The sequence below is a fragment of the Lepus europaeus genome, chromosome 6 (genome assembly GCF_033115175.1).
Source record: "Lepus europaeus isolate LE1 chromosome 6, mLepTim1.pri, whole genome shotgun sequence".
NCBI lineage: Eukaryota > Metazoa > Chordata > Mammalia > Lagomorpha > Leporidae > Lepus > Lepus europaeus.
Genome location: NC_084832.1, coordinates 128338902 through 128360771, shown reverse-complemented (window position 1 = coordinate 128360771; position 21870 = coordinate 128338902). Strand labels below are relative to the sequence as shown.

Sequence of the window (21870 nt, the reverse complement as noted above, 5' to 3'; positions counted from 1 at the left end):
CCCACAGAGCCATGACTTTTATTTTTGTCTCTGCCACTTTAAAAAATATTAATTTTGTAAAGAGGCAGCTTCTCAGCGGCTTTTGCTGTGGGAGGTAAGGGAATCTGCCCGTTTGTGCATTTTCACAGCTTGGTTTCCACGGGAAGCATCCACGCTGCAGGTCCCTGCTGGGGCCCCTGTCTGTGCAGACGGGTCTAGATAAACACGTCGGATACCCCTGCCAGATACCCCTGCCGCTGGGCCTTTCTGTACTGGCACTTTCGCTGAGGGGCCATGGGGGACCTGCAAGGTGCAGGCGGGCGGACTTGCAGGACAGAGGTGCGGGGCCTGGAGGTTCCCTTTGGCCTCTCCCGGGCCTTCTGTGAACACCGGGGTGCCCTTAACTCCGGGTGCCTGCAGGCCACGGCGTGAGGCTGGCGCTAGGGGCCGCAGAGGGAGCCTTGGGGACCGTGCTGAAGGCGAGGGGCTCCCCAAGCTCCCTGTGTTCATGGCCCGTGAGCCAGAGGAGTGCGGGGCGCGCGGGTGCACCTGCGGGGAGGCGGGGCCGGGGCTCGTTGGGCCCGGGGCAGTGTCACTGCTGGGGAGGGCGCGTCCCCGGGGCCCCTGCACACAGCCCCGCCCCGCAGCGTCCTGTCCCGCCCCGCTCCGCTCTGTTCTCTCCGGAAGGGGTGGGTGAGGGCGGCCCGCGGGGGCCCCCAGCCAGTGGGGACGCTGCGCGGTCCAGCCAGGCAGGGACTCGCCCTGGAGCGCCGCTGCGCCTGGGCGCTCACCCGGAGGCCGGTAAGGGAACCAGGGAACCGGAGGCGGCCGTTCTGGGGTCGCCGTCCCTGGTTGGGGGGCGAGGGTTGGCCCAGGGCGCCCCCTCGCGGCCAGACGAACGCCCCCTCCTGTCCCAGGGCCGCGGACCCCTGTCGCCTTTCGCTGCGAGGTGGTCAGTGGCTGGAACGCGTCCTTGGCGCGTTTGTGGTGGGGCGGGGGCCCTGGCCGGGCCTGGGGAGAGGCCCGCGCTCCCTCCTGGAACGCGGGGCGCAGGTGGCGCGGGGCGACAGGGCTCGGCGCTTCACCGAGGGCGCGGGCCTGCGGCCTCTGTGCCTGCGTGGGGCCCAGCAGTCCCGTCCCAGTGGCTCCGCTGACAGCGACGGTGCTCTGGAGCACACGGGGCCCCGCGTGTTTGTGCCCCGGGTTGCGCGTTGTGCGCTCTGGGAAGGGGCGGGACAGGGCCGCTGCGGCTGCAAGTCGCCTGCGCGTGTGGCTGAGGCACGGGCAGCCCGTGGTCCGCCTGTCGGGCTCTCGTTAGGGAGAAGTTGTGGCCCCTGGGCTGGCTCCGAGCGGCTGTCTGCTGTGGGTCTGGGACCGGGAGTGCACGCAAGTTCTTTTGGGGAGGTGTTGGTTCTCAGGGGCGTGGTTTCACACAGGCAGCAGGCGCTGGACTCTCTGGACTCTCGTGTTTGGTGTGTGCAGGACTTTGGTTTGGTGACTTGGTCTGAGAAAATGATGAAAGATAGGACAGCCCTATGGCGACTGAGCTGTGTTGTAATCTCGCCGTGCACCTGCCTGAGTGCCCCCTGGCCTTCCCAGTGGCCTGCTGTCTGACAGGGGGCTGTGTCTGACCACCCCTTGGCTTCCATCTGGGGCCTCCGCACTGGTTCCTGCCCCGCACTACCATTCTCATCTTCCCGGAGATCCCGGGCTCCCCGGGCTCCCTCCCTGCCTGCCTTTGGCGTCACAGCCTGTGCTCTGTGTCCTTTTGGAAGTCAGCTCAGGCCCTTGCTGCCCCCAGCTGCCGCTCTGGGAGGCGCCGTGGGTCCTGCTTTGCCCGTGGACTCTCCTGCCCTGATCTGACTCCCTGGGGAGAAACAGTAAAGACTCACACACATACTGATCCTAAGCTGTTCTGGATGCAAAATATGGCCCAGTAGGAAGTAAACTCTCTCCCCAGTGTCCAAGATAGCACAGCAAGAGGGTGCAGCTGCAGCTGGGCAGCGGCAGCACCTGGGCATGCTGTGTGCTGCCGGGGGTCTCCAGGGGTCTCCTGGGCATGCTGTGTGCTGCCAGGGGTCTCCAGGCACTGCTGTGCCTGCGGGAGGGCCTGAGCCCCGACCCGTCAAGGCAGAGCTGCCCTGAGTCCTTTCAGGCGCACTGTTGCAAAGAGCAGCTGCCCGGTTTGCAGCATGTTGGAAGCTTCGAGATAGAAGAGGTCTGGAGGCAGAAGGGAGAGGCTGCTTAACAAGAGACAGATGTCCAGGAGTCAAAACATCACGGAAGTAGGGGAATAAGCCCGGCACATTTGCTGTCCTCAGGAAGTTTGAGACTGCTCCACGCTGAGGTGCCCTAAGCACCGTCCCCTCCTGCTGAGGATCTGGGGGTGCAGGGCGGCGCCCAGCAGGGTGCAAGACAGCAACTCCTGAGGCCAGCGCCCTCCACACTGCGCTCATAGTCAAACTGCCATCAGCCCATGGCCACCAGCTGCCCGAGACAGCCAGGAAATGCATAATGAGATTTGGAAATTCTCTTAGCACGGTGGTATCTATATTTTAAATTCTGGCTTTGCATGAGCTAAATGTGAGTTTTCTCTTTGCTGCCCCCCCAAGGCTTTCAGGGATGCCGTTCAGCATGAGAAGGAGTGAGTGACAGCTGTGGAGGGACCCAGGAGGTCACCTGCAGGAGGAGTGCTCTCATCTGGGCACCCTGTTGGGAGGGCGGGGCTGGTACCCCCAAGGTGCTTACGGCAGCAGCTGCGCCAGACACCAGAAGGCCTGACCATGCCCTGCACACTGACCCGTTCACGGAGGTGTGAGTGCATGTGTGTGTGCGTGTGTGTGTGCACACACGGGCAGTTTGGAGAACAGAGGGTCTCACTGCCAAGTGGCTAGACGCTGTCTCCATGGCAGCTGTGATGTCAATATTTTGGCCACATAATGTGTCCTGCAGGGGGTCAAGCCCTCTGGAACTCCAAGGAGATGCCACAGAGTAGTGGCCATTCGCCCCGCTGTGGTAGCCACCCTGCTGCCCCTCAGGCCCAGGCAAGCAGCCGTGCAGCCACAGCTTTAACCCTTCCTGTTCCTGCACCTGTAACCCTCTCTGGGAGGAGACTAGCTGTCATTTTTAAAGGAGCAGGTCCCACGATGCTCCTTGTCTAAGGTGAGTCCTGGGTCCCATTCCGGAGTGTCTGGAGCTGACTGTTGGCCTCCGGGCCTTGGCTGCCTGGAAGAGGGAGGGAGCTGGAAGCCTGGCTGTGTGTGGGGCCGTCTGCTGGGCCCCGGGATAACCCTATGTCTGCAGAAGAAGGGCCCGCTGCAGTCAGGCCCTTTGTCGTCTTCGTGGTCCACGTCCTGCGTGACCCTCAGGCTTGGCTTCTGGACTGGACACACGCCTGCTCGACCTTAGCGCCAGTCTCTGTCCTTTCCCGGTGGGCTGGCTTTGCCTACACTTCTCCTTAATGGTCAGACTCCTTTGGGAACCCAGACACACCTATCCCCCTACCAAGAGAGTGGTTTACATTCTGAATTAAACAGTGTGGGAGAGTGGGGGCTCGGGGCTGCTCCATGTCGGAACCTGTGGCAGGGCCAGAGAAAGCGGACTGTCACTCACTCATGGTGACTTTCCTCGGAGTGCTGGAGTAGTTCACCCTGACAGTCGGCTGCCTTGGGATAACCACAGAACAACCATGTCTGAGGTCCACTTACCTTGAGCATGTGAGCGTTAATAAACAGTCTTTTTTGTTTGAAGGCAGAGTTACAGAGGGAGAGGGACAGAGAGGTCTTCCATCCACGGTTCACTCTCAAGTGGCCGTAATGGCTGGGGCTGCGCCAAGTCAAAGCCAGGGGCCTGGAACTCCATCCCGGTCTCCCGTGTGGTTGGCAGGGACCCAAGCACTTGTGCCATCTTCTGTTGCTTTCCCATTAGCAGGGAGCTGGAGTGGAAGTGCAGCAGCCGGCACTCCAAGCAGTGCCAATTATGGATGGCAGTGTTGGAGGCGGCGGCTTAGCCCACCATGCCACAACGCTGGCCCAAGTACAGGGTCCTTACAGCGACCTCACGTGTAATGTCATGGAGATCCGGTAAGAGAAGGCGGAAAGTGTGGTTTTATTGGCTGTCGTTTTCAGATTAGGAGGTCTTTCTCCAGTGAGTGGACCAGCAGCTCAGGAGGCCTCTGAAAATGCGCAGGCTTTTAGAGTGGCCCTGCCTTCCCCTTCAGGTGCCTCCAGGGGTCAGGTGGGCTCCCACCATCCAGCTGTGGCCCTTGTGTCCACAGCGTCCACCCAAGAGGAGCAGTTGGGCCGACAAGTTCCATGCCCCAGGGGCAATGTGGGTTTCAAGGGTCACGAGCCTGGTCCGAGGCCCAGGCAGACTGCTGTGGAGCTCAGCTTCCCCACCTGGTAGGGGTAGGGGACGCGCCGCCTACCTGGGTAGCTCGGCAGCCCAAGCCCCCGGGAGCCGCAGCAGGAGCAGGAGGAGGGAGGATGTCAGAGCGGAAGCCTTGCTCACCAGGAAGATGCTCCTTCGCCCAGCGCCTTCCCCTGCGTCGTCACGAACCACAGGCAGCTTCGCTTCCTCTGTTGGAAGGCTGGGAAGAGCACGTCTTAGCCCAGGCCCTGAGACGTGGCCAGCGCAGCCGGGTGATCGGGAGATGTGGTGGCATTGACAGCTAACCAGGCACACCTGGAGAAGCTGTGCGGCCCCTGGGCAAGTTGGGTAAATCGTGGATCGCAGGGTGGCGTGCTCGCATTGCGTGGTGCTCTTCATGGCCCTGTTGTCTTGAAGGTTTACGTTCTCTGCGAGTCTGCAGTGTGGGTGCAGTGCTTCTGTCCCCGTGGACCTGCCTCCCCATCCAGGATCTGGTGCTTTGCAGGTGCCCCTTCCGTGGGACTCTCTGAGCTCCTGATTCCATTCTCAACCTTCAGTTCTCTGCCTGTGGCACAGGGAGTTGTTTTCCCAAAACAGAAGGGAAACAGGAGGTGCACGACGTTTGCTGACCTCATGTACACGTCGTTTTCTCGAGGAGGGAGAGGAACGGGCCTTTGTGCTGAAATCCCCGTAAGTCCAGACGCGTGTGGAGGGCACCTGCAGAAATGGCGACCTCGCGCAGCAGGTTCAGCAGTGAGGGGACCTCTGCTTTCCGTTGGAGGAGAAACAAGGTCAGCTGTGTTATCCAGGATGGCGGCCGCCGTGTGCTGGGCTGCCCCTGTGGCAGAAGACGTGGCTTCCTTTGTGAGATGTCTCAACTCTCATCTTTGGTTTTTTTAGAAAGTCAGTTACAGAGAGAGAGAGAGAGATCTTCCGTCCTCTGGTTCACTTCTCAGGTGGCCACAATGGCTGGGGCTGGCCCAGGCCAAAGCCAGGAGCCAGGAGCTTCTTCCTGGGCTTCCACTTTTGGGACAGGAGTCAAGCATTTGGGCCATCTTTTACTGCTTGATCGAAAATGGAGCAGCTGGGACTTGAACCTGCGCCCATACGGGATGCCAGCATTGCAGGTGGCAGCTTTACCAGCACTGGCATAATACTAACCCCAGAACTGTCACCTTTTGGATGTACTTAGATTAAGAAAAGCTGTGAGCTTTAAAAGTGGTTTCAGGTAAAGCCACTGCCTGTGATGCTGGCATCCTGTATGGGCAGCAGTTCATGTCTGGGCTGCTCCACTTCCAATGCAGCTCCCTGCTCATGTGCCAGGGAAAGCAGCAGAGGATGGCCCAGGTCCTTGGGCCCCTGCACTCATGTGGGAGACCTGGATGAAGCTCTTGGCTCCTTCTTTCTCTGTAACTCTTTCGAGTAAGTAAATAAATTAAAAAAAAAATTAAAAATAAAATCAGGTTTTAATAGGTTACATTTCTTACTACTGGAAGTGCTTAGAGTACCCTTCAGACAGTTGCTAGGAAATGACTTAGTGTCAGCCTGAGAGAGTTGGGGTTTGCACTGCCTGGGTAAGCAAGTGAGAACATTTAGGAAGACAGGCAGGTTCTAGAAGCCTCACTGTCTGTGTGGATGGGCTCTTCGGCGGGTGGCCTCGAAGTCAGGTACCTTCCCCGAGCCTGTGTTCTGGCGAGTGATTCAGGTTTACACATTATCTGTCATTGCCTTTCTTTACATCAGTTTTGGGTAAAGGGACAGGCACAAAAAAAGAGGTCCACCTGGTGCTGACAGTTGCTTTCCTCCGGGCCCTGGCTGAGGGACGGTCTTTCAGGGTCTGAGGAGGCTGACAGACGTAAGCAGTGATGGCAGAGTCACGGCTGGAGGGCAGGCAAGGTGACACCTTCGTAGCCCTGCACCGCTCATGGGGCCGGATTTGCACCTGGCTCTGCCCTGTAGCCAGCGGGTAGCATTTCTCACAGAGCAGTGCAAGTCAGTGTTACCGGGCAGCACGCTGGATTTGCTTGTACAGATCTTGCACCTGCAGGTTCACTCCCCAAATGCCCACAACAGCCAAGGCTGGGCCAGGCCCACTTCAGGTCTCAGGTCTCCCATGCAGGTGCCAGGGCACAAGTTCTTGGGCCATCATCTGCTGCCTCCCAGGTGCACTAGCAGGGTGCTAGATGGGAAGCGTGCAGTGGCTGGGACTCGGGTATGGGCACCCCAGGTGGCAGCTTCAGGGGCCTGCCACAGCGCCCACTCTGAATCTGGAGTGAATTCAGATCCCGTCTGTGGAAGGAGCTCCTCATGGGACTGGATGTGCGTTCCTCATCTGTGTGCAGCATGACACTGCACACAGCACGCAGCCCGACCCTGAGCCGTCTGGCCCAGGGCTCAGCGTCAGCAGGCAGCACCGCCTGAGCTGGGGAAGTTGCTCAGGGGACGCGGGGTGTGAGGGGGATCTCCCCAGCCATGTTCACGGCACACAGTAAGGGCCCAGGCGACAGCCGCTGCTGTACCCGTTGTCTGTAGCTCCTGGGCGCTGGGGGGATTCATTCACAGGCAGCTGTTAGAGAGCCAGCCAGCACCTTTCCAGAGAAGGTCCCTGACACCCCTCCAGTACTCACGTGCTCTGTTAAAGGCCACTGGAGACCGAGGGGCTTTGGGGGCATTTCCTGAAATCCCAAGCTGGCAGGGGGCTATTTGCAAATAGTACAATCCTAGCTTTCTTGTCTTTTTTTAAAAAAAGATTTATTCATTTGAAAGTCAAAGTTAGAGGGAGAGTCAGAGACGTCTTCCTTCTGCTGGGTCACTCCCCATTGGCTGCACTTGACCAGGGCTAGCTCAGACCAGGCGGAAGCTAGGAGCTTCTTCCAGGTCTCCCACATGGGTGGCAGGGGTCCAAGCATGTGGGTCGTCTTCCACTGCTTTCCCGGCTGCATTGGCAGGGAGCTGGATCAGAAGTGGAGCAGCTGGGACAAGAACCAGGACCCACATGGGATGCTGGCTTCACAGGGGGCGGCTTTATGCCCAGGCCTGGCTCTCACAGCTGGGTGCTCGGAGGAGAGAGTAACACAGCCGGGTGATAATGGAGTTTCCCTCCCGCTGTCCACAGCAGCTGCCGGCGGATGTCCTGCGACTGAGCAAGCCCTTGTGTGACGCCATCATCATGCCTTTGGAGATGGAGCCCAAAATGGGCACGCTCGCCTTCGGGTGCCAGCGGAGCTCCGCCTCGGACGACGACTCCGGCTGCGCGCTGGAGGAGTACGCCTGGGTGCCCCCTGGCCTGCGGCCCGAACAGGTAGGAGCCGGGCTGCCTGCACACCTCTGCGGGCGGCTGGGAACGTTTGCTTTCTGGGGCCCCTCTGAGTTTCTCCGTGGTGGTTTTCGGTCCCTAACCCCATAGCCACGCTCCTCTGGCCGTGATGCGTGGCACGTGGTTTTCTGATGAGCCCTCTTGCAGGTGAGAGGAATCTGCCTTTTTGAAAATGGCATTGACAGTGAAAGAGCAGGAAGTGGAAAGGGGGAAGTTCCCACCCGGGTCCAGGCAGTGTGCTTGCTTGGGGAGAGGGGCAGAGCTGAGTCCACCGTGGGCGTCACTGGGGAGGGTGCAGCTCTCTGACTGCAGGAGAGGTCACCGCACACTGGGGACTGGCGAGTGCAGGCGCACCTGGTGCTCTGCGCCGTCACCAAGGCAGATGAGGACGGTCTGCATGCCTGTCCAGTTCTCCCGGTGTCCTCACGGCGATCGCTGGGCACAGACGACGCTGTCTGCTGGGCAGAGGGCGACAGCGGGCGGCAGGTGCGCCTGAGTCCGGGTCCATTTTCTCTGATGGGGGCTCCTCTGGGGACAGGGTGTCCTTGTTCACGGGGGCTGGGCCCCATAGCCTGTGGTCACCGCATGTTCTTAAAAAGCTGTGGAGCTGCCCTCAGGAGACCCTGTCGGGCCAGGCCCACTCCTCACGCACGGCTCCTCCTCGGCTGAGCTGCTGAGGGGCGCTCTGCCTCTCCAGCTTCCTCAGGGAGACTCGCTCCTGCTACGTAGAAAAAGCGCCATGGAAGCAAAGAAAGCTGAAGCTTGAGAGGGCCCGATAAGGGAGGGTCTGCAAAGCTAAACGAAGCAGGTTTTGTCTTTGTAATGTGTAAAATTCACAGAGCAAATTAAACGCTGGGTGGGGGGAGCGCATTTCGGACAGTGTCACCCGGTCCGTGTGGCCATGTGCAATCTCGCCCAGGACGGCTGCTCCCCTGGCTGACCCTGATAGGGGTACAGACGAAGAGCAGGGACACCGGTGAGCCTAACAGCAGCCCCTGACGGTCGCCGCAGTCCGCGCTGCCAAAGAGCGGCACAGCAGCTGCTGCTGGCCTCTGAGCGCAGTCTGCAGTTGGCTCCGCCGCTCTCAGAGCTGCACGGGACGCCTGGGGAGACTGAGGCCTGAGCACGCACCCCCACTGACACTCCCCACCCTGTGCAGGTGCAGCTGTATTTCGCCTGCTTGCCGGAGGATAAGGTTCCTTACGTCAACAGCCCCGGGGAGAAACATCGCATCAAGCAGCTGCTGTACCAGCTGCCCCCACATGACAACGAGGTAAGTCACCCGAGAGGTGCCCAGGACTCTGGAAAGGTCCCCTGCTGGCTTGGAAAAGAGCAGAAACCCACGGTGGGCCCTGAGACTCCTCCCAGGAACCCCGACGTCTTAGCAAGGGCCCTCTCCTGCCTTTCTCCTGTTACGTTTGGGTCACTGGACAGATTTCACTCCCTTAAGGGGCAACGAGGCAGGTGTCAGTACCCTGAAGGCAGCCAGGCCGCATCTGATGGTGTCAGCAGCCGCCCAGGGCCGACAGGAGCTGTGAGTGCCAGACGACCTCCCGTGCATCCGCACCTGTGGCCAGTGCCAGCTCAGGCCTGATGTGAGTCCAGGGCCAGTAGAACACACAGGAAGTGGCAGCTGTCAAGGTGAAGAGTTGTTCTAGAAAGGTTGTTATTTTAGTTTTGCTCAGTGTCTGCTGGTAAGGCTTAAATTCAGCGTTTCAGGGATGGGCCTCGTGACACGGTGAGTCCACACGGAACACCTGCCTCCCATATCGCGACACGGGTTCAAGTCCCTGCTACTCTGCTTCCATTCCAGCTCCCTGCTGACGCATCCTGGGAGGCAGAAGGTGTTGGTCCAAGTGCATGGGCCCCTGCCACCCACGTGGGAGACTTGGGTGGAATTCATAGCTCTGGGCTTCACCCTGGCCCAGATCCCACTGTTACAGGCCCCTGGGGAGTGAACAAGTGGATGCCAGAGCGCGCTCTGCCCAAAATGAAAAGGGCTCTTCCTCCGAATTCCCTGTCCCCTTCTCCGGGGAGGCAGCTGGTAGAGCCCGCAGCTTGCACCGGGAGCTCTGCCATGCAAGTCAGGCGCTCCGTCTTGGTTCCTCGCAGGTGCGGTACTGCCAGTCTCTGAGCGAAGAGGAGAAGAAAGAACTGCAGGTGTTCAGCGCTCAGCGGAAGAAAGAAGCCCTGGGAAGAGGGACGATCAAACTCCTGTCGCGCGCGGTGATGCACGCCGTGTGCGAGCAGGTAGCCCTGGGCGGGAGGTGACACGGATGGGTTGTTGGGGGATATGCAGACCCCAAAAGCCTCCCCCCAGAGAGAACACCTTGCTTTTTATTGAAGAGCAACACGCGTTGACAGCGGGCTCCACTGCTGTGTCTGACAGATGAAACCCTGCCCTCGCGGGGCCCTGCCGTGGAGGGAGGTGCCGAGACAAAAACCCAGCGAAGATGCTCGGTTCTTTGCCGGCCTTTCTCAGGGTGGGAGGCGTGTGCGATGGGGAGCTGGCTTGGGCACGCCGCTGTGGGTGTGAGCAGCAGTGCACAGGCGGGGATTCGGCCCCTTGTAGGAAGAAGAGACCCAAGAGCAGCTCTCCTGATGGGGTTCGGGAGCGGCTGTGAGGTGGGAGGCTGGGAGTCCGGTCCCTGAAAGGGGCCCGTGCACATTCACTCCCTTCTCTTGCAGTGCGGGCTGAAGATCAGCGGGGGCGAGGTGGCCGTGTTTGCCTCCCGCGCCGGCCCTGGAGTGTGCTGGCACCCGTCCTGCTTTGTCTGCTTCACGTGTAACGAGCTGCTGGTCGACCTCATCTATTTTTATCAGGATGGAAAGATTCACTGCGGCCGGCACCACGCGGAACTGCTGAAACCACGGTGCTCAGCATGTGACGAGGTAAACACGCTGGAAAGATCAGCTCATAGGAAGCCAGCATTCCACTGTTCGCATCTAAAGCAAACAGCACCTCCTGGCTATCGTGGGGAGAGCCCTCCGCACTGTGACAGTGGAGGAGCAGGCCGCTAAGAGGGCAGAGGTATCTCTCTGCTCTGTTGGAGGGGCCGTGACAAACAGGTTGACCTTGCACCCACTGGTGTATTTCCCAAAAGCCTGCAACCGACAGGGCTGGGCTAGGCTGCAGCCAGGAGTCCAGGTCTCAATCCGGGTCACCCACGTGGGTGGCAGGGGCCCAACTCCTTGAGCCATCACTGTGTGTTAGCAGGACACTGGAGCCAGGACTGGGGCCTAGGAACTTCAGTACAGGATGCAGGCCTTGCCAACAGTGCCTTAGCCACTGTGCCATTTCTGTAAGAGCCAGCGCATGCCAAGTGCCCAGAAAACGTGCAGCGCTGTGGCCTGGGAAACAGCTGAGCCTGCTTCTCTCTCCCCCTTCAGATCATCTTCGCCGACGAGTGCACGGAGGCCGAGGGCCGCCACTGGCACATGAAGCACTTCTGCTGCCTGGAGTGCGAGGCGGCGCTGGGCGGGCAGAGGTACATCATGAAGGACGGCCGCCCCTTCTGCTGCGGCTGCTTCGAGTCTCTGTACGCCGAGTACTGCGAGACCTGTGGGGAGCACATCGGTGAGTGCCTGCCGCCGCCGCCGGGGTGCCCCCCCAGGCACAGGGCTGCAGCACTTCTCTGTGGAGGTGTTTGGACAGAGGGCTCTGTGCTGGGTTTCCCCGTTCACGTAGTTACCTTCTGTCACCCTGCTGCTCCTGGGGCAGGTGCAGAGCTGCGGTTCCCCTGAGCCTCTCGACACTTTCATCCACCACAGGCCCGCTTCACATGTGTTCCAGCTGAAAGCCACCCTGTGGAAGGTTTGCGGACACCTCACGGCCAAGGGCACCATTGCTTGGGCTGTTTTCTCTGTGAGGCACATCACACCACACACAGCCTTGGGCTTAGGAACCAGACAGCACTGCAGCACCACACCGGGGAGCCTCTTCTCCCAAGATTTACTTACTTTACTTGAGTGACACACAGACAGGTCTTCTATCCACTGGTTCATTCCCCAGATGGCCACAATGGCCATAGTAGGGCCAGGCTGAAGCCAGGAGCTTCTTCTAGGTCTCCCATGTAGATGCATGGGCCCAAGCATGTGGGCCATCTTGTGCTGCTTTTCCCAGGCCATTAGCAGAGAGCTGGGTTGGAAGTGGAGCAGCTAGGACAGGAATCGGCACCCATATGGGATGCTGGCACTGCAGGCAGCAGCTGTACCCACTCTGCTACGATGCCGGCCCCCGGGGAGCCGCCTTTTACCCACAACACCGTGCATGGCTGAGACCAAAGGCAGAGACGGCAGTGTCCGACCACAGCAGGGAAGGTGCGTAGCGGGTGACAGAAATGCCCACCATTCTCTGTGCCTGCAGACGGCCAGCAGCGTGTTGAGTGCATCGGATTGGGGTTTCTCATTTTAGTGAGTAGGCAAATTCACAAGAGCAGCATCCGCAGGCAATAAGGGTCGCACCCGGGGACATCCACGCCCCTACAGAGGACGCTGCATCTCTCTCTTCTTCCCATCGCTTCCTTCCTCGGTGTGAAGCACTGACCTGTTGCTCCACCCTCTCCCTGACCAGGTGTGGACCACGCGCAGATGGCCTACGACGGGCAGCACTGGCACGCCACGGAGGCCTGCTTCTCCTGCGCGCACTGCAAAGCCTCGCTGTTGGGCTGCCCCTTCCTGCCCAAGCAAGGGCAGATTTACTGCTCGAAAACCTGCAGCCTGGGCGAGGACATGCACGCCTCTGACTCTTCTGACTCTGCCTTTCAGTCCGCGCGGTCCAGGGACTCCCGGCGCAGCGTCCGCATGGGCAAAAGCAGCCGCTCCGCCGACCAATGCCGGCAGTCTCTCCTCCTGTCCCCCGCCCTGAACTACAAGTTCCCCGGCCTGGCTGGCAACCCTGACGACACCCTCTCTCGGAAACTAGAAGACCTGAGTGTGTCCGGGCCGGGGGCGGGCTTTGCCGGCGAGGACTTCTGGAAAGGCAGGGTAGAGCACGACACTGCAGAGGACCCCGAAGAATGGGCCGAGCACGAAGATTACATGACGCAGCTGCTCCTCAAGTTTGGTGACCAGAGCCTGTTCCAGCAGCAGCCCAGTGAGCTGGATGTGCGAGCCGGCGACCCCTGGATTTCGGATAACATGGTGAAATCCAAGACTGAGCTCAAGCCGGCCAGCCAGAGCCTCGCCAGCAAGAAGTACCAGCCCGACATGTACTGGGCACAGTCCCAGGATGGGCTGGGGGACTCCGCCTACGGCAGCCACCCGGGCCCCGGCAGTAGCCGGCGGCTGCAGGAGCTGGACCTGGACCATGGGGCCTCGGGGTACAGTCACGATCAGACGCAGTGGTATGAGGACTCCCTGGAGTGCCTGTCAGACCTGAAGCCAGAGCCAAGCGTGCGCGACTCCATGGACTCTCTGGCTTTGTCCAACATCACAGGTGTGTAATCTAGGCATTCTGGGGCATTTGAAAAAGGAGCTAAAAAGTCCACTGAAACACTTCTAATTTGGTACCAGAAGGGCTGTGTCACTGAAAACTGTGTAGCCAGGGCAGGATGGTGTTTCATTTACCCTCCAGACACTACAGTGGCACAGGCGAGTGGGGGTGAGTGTGCAGGTGTGACAAGGCGATGCTTCCCTGGTTTCTGTGGACCTGGGAAAGAGTAGGCAGACACGAGACAGGAGTGACTGTGTGCCGGGTAGTGGGGTGTTCAGAGTTAAGCACAGATGCATTGTGGCGCAAGTACTAGTACTAGGGGCTAAACAGCACGGTCCCTGCGTAGAACAGGGCGTGTGAGATGAGGGCGCATCACTGCCTGGCACTGAACACCTCTGGGCTGTGCACAAGTTCACCCCCTTAGGGGATGAACCTCAGGTTGGAGAATTCCAGTTGCTGTCCCCAGAAGCGGCAGGGCCTGCAGGCCAGGCATCTGTGGCGACTCCCCGCTGCCACACGGGGCGGGGCAGCCTGGCCGGTGGTGGTGGCAGTGGCTGTGTGGGTGCAAGGACAGGGACTGGTGGGGGACGTCCTGGTGGAAGCAGTGGGGCAGAGGACGTGGCTAGCTGCGATGTTTGCTGCTGCCCGCGCCTGGAGCGCTGACTAACCGTTGGCTCGCACACAACTGGGTCCCCAGAGAGGTGGTGCCGCGTGCTGCGCCGGCTGTCAGCCAGCCAGATAGTGACACGGGGCGGTGCTGGTGGCACTCCTGCTTCCCTGTTCCTTCTCTCGCAGGAGCCTCGGTGGATGGAGAGAGCAAGCCGAGACCGGCGCTGTACTCCCTGCAGGACCTGGAGGCAGAAGACTGTGAGAAAATGAGCAACATGGGCACACTCAACTCCTCCATGCTGCACCGGAGCGCCGAGTCCCTGAAGAGCCTCAGCTCAGAGCTGTGTGCCGACAAGATCCTGCCTGAGGAGAAGCCCGTGCACCTGCCCGTGCTCCGCCGATCCAAGTCTCAGTCCCGGCCGCAGCAGGTCAAGTTCTCGGACGACGTCATCGACCACGGCAGCTATGACCCCATCGAAATCCGGCAGCCGCCCATGAGCGAGAGGACGCGCAGACGGGTCTACCAGTTCGAAGACAGGGGGTCTCGGCCCCACCACCCGCACCGCCGCAGGAGGAGCAGGAAGTCCCGCTCTGACAACGCCCTGAACCTCGTGGCCGACAGGAGGGCCTCTCCCAAGGACAGGCTGCGGCTCTACAGCCCCGACAGCTACGAGAAATTCCTGCAGCACAGGAGCGCACGGGAGATGGGTGCCTACCTGGTGGGCGCCGAGCCCTATGGGCGCCACGCACACGCCACGTCCGACTACGCGTTGCAGACGCCGCGGGGCGCCCGTTTCCTGGGCCTCTATGGGGATGACGACGATGACTCGTGGTGCTCGTCGTCGTCCTCGTCCTCCGATTCGGAGGAAGAAGGGTACTTCCTGGGGCAGCCGATCCCGCAGCCGCGGCCGCAGAGATATGGCTACTACACGGACGAGCTGTCCAGTCCCTCGTCTGCACTGTCCGCGCCGCAGTTCGGTCAGAGGACCACAAAATCCAAGAAGAAAAAAGGGCACAAGGGCAAAAACTGTATCATTTCCTAACCGAGGAGCCGTGGAGGTGGCCTGTGGGGCACTGGCTGCATCCTCCATCTGGCTCCTGCCGCCGGGAGGTGGCCACAGCAGTTTGGAGTGCTTTCTTTACTCCTGGAGAGGAGAGCCCAGCTGCTGTGGACGCAGCAAGGTGCACCTGCTCCTGCGGCCACACCCCGTGCCTTGCGGCTGCAGCTCGCTGTGACACAGCTGCCGAGGGCTCCTGTCCTGGAGGAGGCCTGCGAGACTGTGTTGAGGCCATGGCCCCGGCGTGTGGACACTGGAAGATGGGCAAGTCCAGCCGCTCTGTAAAGCATAGTGTCTGTCGTTGTCTAAGGTCGGCTCCGGTCCTTGCCGGTCCGTCTTGTGGTGAGGCATGCCCGTGGTCACGACGACCTGGCTGACACTGCGCCCTGCTGTGTGAGGCCAGCTTGTCCCCTCCCAGCCCCCATTAGCCAGGTTAGCATTGCATTGTATTAGCTCCAGCTAGCTAAAGATTGAAAAAAAAGAAAAAAATTGCTATTTATGGTGTTAATTTCATAGACTTAAGTGTATTCCTAATTTAACGGTGCAAATACTAATGTATATACTGTACAGTTCAGATTTTAAAGCTGATATTTTTATATCCCTGAATTGCAGGATGTTTGTTACGCTGCCGTACGAGGTCTGTAGGGAACCAGAAGCGGCATTTATGGAGGAAACGACGCTTGTATTTTAGTCAGGGTTTAGAGTTAGATGGTCAGATTTACACTGCCTAGTGATGGAAAGTTTGGGGTTTTTTTTGTTGTTTTTGGTTTTTTGCTTTTTCAATATTAAACAGGCTCTGTATGCATGGTGGGGCTGTGTAAATACTCTTAACTATGGCCCTGTTAATCTTACGAGTGTTATTTATGGGTCCAGCAATGTAACTGTACAGATGTAAAAGCAAGGCCCCCACACACTGCACGTGTGGTGAGGCCGAGTAGAAGCCATGTGCTTCGTGTGCTCCCCGGGGGGGCTCAGCAGGCGGCTGAGGACTCACAGACCCCTTACCTGGAGGGGCCGTTCCCGTGACCCCTCCCTTCACGCAGATGTGCTGCCTTTCACAGCAGTTCTGGGCGTGATTTCCTTACATTAGAGGATGCTGTGCCACTGGGTGCTTCGCATTCACAGGAGGTTCTAGTTCAAGGGAGGCCATGCTGGATTGGAACTCATGAGCCGACATCTTCCTTTGTGCCATTCTTGCTTCTGTTGCTCCGTCCTAACTGAAGGGCCCCGTGGCATCCAGGACCTCCAGGGAGGTATTTAATAAACATTTAATAAATAACACACCCTCTTTCAGAATGCACATCTTTGTATGCGTGTCCACATCACACCCATTGTGCATCTCCTTCCAGCCATGGCGCATGGTGCAGTCCTGCTACAGGCTGACAGGCCTCCACAAGACCCCACGTGTCCACCAGCCCAGCTAGTGGATGGGAAATGGGACTTACGGCACAGGGGTCTGAGAGAAGCTGCCAGGCCTTGGGGAGGAACACAGGAACCCAGTAGACACACCAGCGGGTAAGCGGCCTCTCCCGGACCTGCACCTGGACAGGGCAAGGCTTGTGCTGAGAGCTCTTTGCTCAGGAACCATCATTTCCTGGCCTGCTGCGAGAGAAGACAGAGGTAGTGCAGAGCGGGTGTGAGTGCATGGTGAACAAGAGGACAAGGCAGTGGCCCCGCCAGCCCTCATGCCAGGCCTCCCCTTCAGTGACCGTGTTGTTCAAAGCACACTTACCTAAGTGTGTCTCTTTAAAGCAGCAGGGGCCCGCCCACACCGGGACTTGCTTGTCCCTTCTGTGGACATTCTGCTCTGGTGCGGGGGCCTCAGATGCAGTGAGGGACAAGCAGCTCATCTTTCAGTGTGCGTTCAGTGCCCAGTGTACCCCAGTCCCACCTGGGTGACGGACCTGAAGTTCCTCCCCCATCACCCACAGTAGGAGCACATGCACACATATGCTGGGGGCAGACGGTGCAGTGTTATAGATCTGAAAACCTGATGACATTGCTAATTTTCCTGCACAAGCAGTTCTGCTCTATGCAATGAGTTAGGGACCTCATGCAAAGGGACTTCAACAGGTTCACACAAATGCCAATTAGGAACTGCACATTTCTCTGCACCAAAACAAACCTCAGTTTTGCCACTAAGTGTCTGACGTTTCTTCAGTGAGGGTGCTTATTCTATCAATCACAACCTCCTGATTTGGAAGACATTTTTAGGCCCTTTGAAAAAGAATGCTGCTGATAAAGGGTGGGTCAGGGACAGGCACCAGGCACAGGTATGAAGCTGCTGCTTGGGCCGCTTGCATCCCATAATGAGTGTGGTTCAAGTCCTAACTCCATTACCGATCCCGCTGATGCACACCCTGGGAGGCAGCAAGTGATGGCTCAAGCAAGTGGTGCTTGCCACCATAGGGGAGACCCCGATAAAGTCCCAGGTCCCTGGCATCAGTCTGCTCCAACTCTGGCTGTTTTGGACATTGGAGCGGTGAACCCAGAATGATAGACCTGCCTCTCTCTGCCTTTCAAAGTAAAGTGAAAATACATAAAACTTTTTACTTTAAAAAAAAAAAAAAAAAAGGATGGATAACACATAATAAGTAGGTGACACAGCCTGGGGAAATTTAGGTACCACCCTCGGTTTTCAAATACATTCTCAAAAGAGAAATTGCTTTTCCTTCTGGCACCATCACCCTTGTCATGTTTTCATTGCCAAATTCAGAGTTACATAACACTGCCAAAGATTTACGAACATGGGAGGTACACTGGGGACGAAGTGTGGAAGCTGCAGGAAAGAGAAGGCTGTCTACAAAGGCGGGAAGGGAGTTAACTGCCTTGCAGCTCTGTGAAGAATCAGGCAAGAAAAGAAAGCATGTGGTGCTTGAAAATTACAGTTCTGTTAGGAGGAAAAATAGCTCGGTCAATCAACTCGGGGAGAAATGTCCTAAGGGGAATGTTAAAAGCACAGCCTTTTCTCCCTACATGGGTCAAACAGTCTGAAAACCCACATCATCCTCACTGGAGAACATTTTTACCCAAGGTCCCTGAAAGGAAGCTGCTAAAAAGGCAACAGATACTCCATGCACTTCCCCGAAAACTGTGTTCTGTGTCTGCCCTGCCGACCTCTACAGGATTTTCTGTTCCCGAGTTAAAAGCACTGTAAGTGAAGACATCCCACCGTCTAACTCTTACACTGTGGCGTGAGCTTGGGATCTGTGTGTGTGGCCTGCATCTGCCCAGCCAGTTCTTCAGGTGACAGGACCTGGGCTCTATGTCGTGGGGAGGCCACGGGGTGTACAAGTATCAGGGATGCCCTGCGGACCTCACAGCGACCCGGGACGGCGCGAACATACCTAGGCTGCTCCTTTCCAGGGCTCCTGACTGCTGCCATGGAAAGAACAGATGTTGTTGGCCCATCAGGTTTGTTCAAGGAAGCCAGATGTGAACCTGGGTGATGTCTCCCAGCTTTCCGAAGCTAGCAGCTGATTCCAACATTTCTGAAAAACGGTCCACAAAACGGAGCTTGCCACGAGCAGCCTCTGAGCCCTGTGTTCTAAATTCAGGCACCTGTCCCTTTGAGTTGGGGTGGAAGTACAAGAAAATAGTTTTTATGAAAACACGCGACAGTCTGATCAAGACAGAAAAAGGAAAATTAATGGGGCCAAACCAAATTCAACTAAGAAGCTTCACTATCAATACTAGTCCCGTGATTATGATAAAAATAGTTTTTAATTAGTTGAATGGAAAATGTTTAACTGCCTTGCTACTCTAGCTGTGCACTGGAATGACCTAGCAATGGGGGCACCCTCCAGTATGGCTGGGTGGGTTTTCTGTAAACGCTCCCACGCCCTGCAAGGCCATCCAGGGGCGAGGGCACAGCAGATACGGGCAGGAGTGAGCGCACATCTGTCAACATCCCAGAGTCAGCAGCTTCACTGAGGAGGACAACGAAACATGGGATATAAAACGTTCCGGGCAGCCCAGCCCGGGGTGTAGCGCAGACCTGGCCGCACGGCTGGGGCGGGTCGTCTTCCACCTCAGGGTCCACTCTGCCTCAACTTCTCCCCGCCAGGGAGACCTCGCGCGTCCGCTGCCAACGTGCCAACGCCCGCCGCCCACACACAGCCGGTTAACAGGAACCGGGTCCTGCGCGCTGCCCACCCCCGCCTTAGGGGTCCCGCGGCGGCCCGGCCGCGGATGCGGGAGGCCGGGCGGCAAAGCGCCACTGCGAGCTCTCGTCGGTACGTCGGTACCACCAGCCACTAACTTCCCAAACGGAAAAGCATGATTTACCTGACCATTTGCGAGGCTCAAGTCCCCGCGGCCGGCCGTGGGCTCTGGCGAGGGCCTTGCGGCAGCAGGCAGCAGCACATGCGCAGAGGCAGGGGCCTGCGCCCGGCTTTCCTCAGAGCCGGGTCTGAGGGCCGGCGGCCAGGCCCGCGGCGTCCCGGGGCGCCACCCTGGACACGGAGCCTGTGGCACAGCGGGGCGGCCTATGCCGTGTGCGGCCCGAATGCACCCCCAGCCCTCGCAGTGCGATGCCCCCCACACGCCTGCGGCGAGGGCTCCTGCGGGGAGGCTGACGCGAGTGATGGCGGTGCGGCCTCACCCCGTGGGCATGGCCGCGCGCCTTCTCACTGACCCTACTGTAGGCCGCCGCCGTGGGAAGCTGCCGACCGCACCCACGGAACTCGGATCCTGCACTAGCAGAGCTTCCGTGAGCCAGGCCCAGCGACCTGGGTGCTGTGGGCGCCTGCCCCTGCGCTACTGCCAGCGGCCCACGTGCGCCTGAGGTGTTTTCCAGAATAACCGTGAAGCAGACATCGTAGATAGACTGACAGGAGAGTCGGAGACGCCCAGCCGACGCGGGGAGAACGACAAAGCGCAGCTTGGGTTTTCTCCGCGGCTTTCCTAAAGCTAATTCCACGTGCATCTCAGGACAACGCCATCACACGCTAGCTGGCCCGGCGAGGAACAGCGAGCTGCCAGGTACTGGTTCTGATTGCCCACCAATCCACTGCCCTCACCAGCTCCGGCTTCAGAGGTAGCAGATTTGAGAAAAACCCTGGCTTGGCCAATGGCTAAATCTACAGCTGTGGGCATGACTTGTCTTTGAAAGTAAAAAGAAGAAAACCTCAACAGAAGAAGTATTTTCTGAGCCATGAAACACCAAAAGCGTTGTTTGAAGCTTGCTCAACTAGCAAAATAACAGGAAAAGATGGTCCCTCACGGAATCCTATTTAGTTAAACCTGAAATAAACGCATTGTAAGCCACATCCAAAATAATATACTAGACTGTACTCTACAGAAAAGCAGAATGCCACATTAAAAAAAAAATTAATGGGAGAGGCCAGCATTGTGGGGTAGAGGTTAAAGCCAGCATCCTGGTTTGTGACCTGTATGTTCCCCCTTTGATCCAGCTCCCTGTTAATAGCCTGGGAAAGTGGCAGAACATGGTCCAAGTGCTTGGGCCCCTGCTACCCAGGTGGGAGACCTGATAGAAGCTCCTGGCTTTGGCCTGGCCCAGCAATGGTCTTTTTGACCATCTGGGGACTGAACAAGTGATGTAAGATCTCTGCCTTTTCAACTCTTCCAAGTAAATAAATCTTTAAAATAATAAAACATTTGAGAAAAAACTTCAAAGCCTTAGGCGACTTGAGTCATAATGACCCAGTGTTAGCACACTGTCAATCTTTGAGTACACACAGCTCCGGAGTCACGTTGTGTGCTACAAGTTGCACAAGGCTGTTAACATTTGTCACGGATATCACACTCAGATTGAAAGGCTCACCCAGTGGGCCGGGGAAGCCCTTTGTATAACTGGTCAGCCCCATCCCAAGATCAGCTACTACAGTGCAGACGCAGGTAGTCCTGTTAACCACCACCAAGAGTAATGCAACCTAAAGCCTAGAGACATTCCTGCTGCTCTCACTACAAGTTCAGCACTCCAATTGCAGTCCAGGCTCCTTCTGTCTGGTGGTTCTGCAAGAAACAGCTTGTGATGCTGAGGCTGCTACTTTGGAAAGGTTAACAGCACAGGGGAAGCCCTTCTGCTATCCAAAGGGTCCCAGCCTGGAACTAGCAGGACACTGACGGAAATGCCCTAGGGAAAACTTGGCTTCTCCCACACGACTATGAGGATGTGGCCAACAGTCCTGTGACGTAGCTCTGTAACTTGGTATCAACTGTCCGACCACGCACATGGGTGTAGGCTCTGGTTAACAACCTTAGAGATGGGTACGAGCCCGCCCCAGCTATTTTGTTGTTCACTGGCTTGGGTGACAGTTTTCAGTAGGGCTGGCAGGATGCATACCCATGAACGTCAGTCTGCAATCACACTACTGCCATTACTCAGCTCTAGGGGCAACCAGAGCACTTAAAGGCAGAGAGTCGCCTGGGGACTGGGGGCCAACCACCAGTACTTCACCTGACCACCCATGAACTGTGAGCCTACCTTGGTGCTTGGGATGCGGGACTGGGCACTGAGGTACAGCTGAAACCAGGATGCGTGAACAGGTTCAGAGCTAGCAAGTGGCCAAGGGCTACAGGAGATCAGTATCTCTGCCCTCAGAGTGTTTTCCGATTCCAGTCTTCTGCAGAGGGGGAAAGCTGCAGCATTCAGTCCCCTTCATGCTCTGCTCTCACAGAAGGGGGAAGTGTTTATTACTTGTCAACCCTCAAGTGTTCACACTGGGAACAGATTCCTGCAACAAAAAACAAAGAAATAAGAAAAACAAGCAAGTTCACTAACAAGCTCAGTGTACACTACGCAGCAGAGAACCACTCAAAGCCGTAGTTTAGGAGTCTACCTTCAACAGTGCTTTGACGAAGAAGCAACAAGACCGAAGACAGCAGAAGCAGGCTTCTAAGGTGAGAAACCTCCAGGCAGGGCAATGTACGGGAACCTGCTCCAGACTCTAGGAGCTGACAAGCAAGCTTGGTAAGGGACGTATACCTGGTGGTCAGGCGGGAAAGCAGCAGGCAGGGCTAGAAAGAGCTCTTCTCTCTGACAATCTGTCCTGCCCTGAGGCAAGCAGGCAAAGGCAGAGGATCCCTGCACTACTGAGTGTCTCCTGCCCATCAACCCTTCGTATTCTGGAAACATCCCGCTT

The 21870-nt window shown here is 57.9% G+C and overlaps 1 protein-coding gene and 1 long non-coding RNA gene across 2 annotated transcripts in view; one reads left to right on the top strand and one right to left on the bottom strand.

Moving 5' to 3' along the window:
- PRICKLE1 (prickle planar cell polarity protein 1) overlaps positions 1–16221 on the top strand; it is a 52344-nt gene extending 36123 nt beyond the window's left edge. Inside the window, exons 2-8 of the mRNA XM_062195092.1 lie at positions 7463–7648; positions 8823–8936; positions 9776–9913; positions 10352–10555; positions 11054–11240; positions 12237–13100; positions 13893–16221. Coding sequence (XP_062051076.1) covers positions 7463–7648; positions 8823–8936; positions 9776–9913; positions 10352–10555; positions 11054–11240; positions 12237–13100; positions 13893–14749 — 2550 coding nt within the window. The 3' untranslated portion in view covers positions 14750–16221. The remainder of the gene's footprint in view (positions 1–7462; positions 7649–8822; positions 8937–9775; positions 9914–10351; positions 10556–11053; positions 11241–12236; positions 13101–13892) is intronic.
- Positions 15935–18461, bottom strand: LOC133762005 (uncharacterized). Its single transcript, XR_009866259.1, has 3 exons — positions 18112–18461; positions 16210–16366; positions 15935–16007 (listed from the first exon to the last, which is right to left on the bottom strand). It is a non-coding gene; the product is annotated as an uncharacterized LOC133762005 (long non-coding RNA).
- Positions 18462–21870: the final 3409 nt, after the last annotated feature.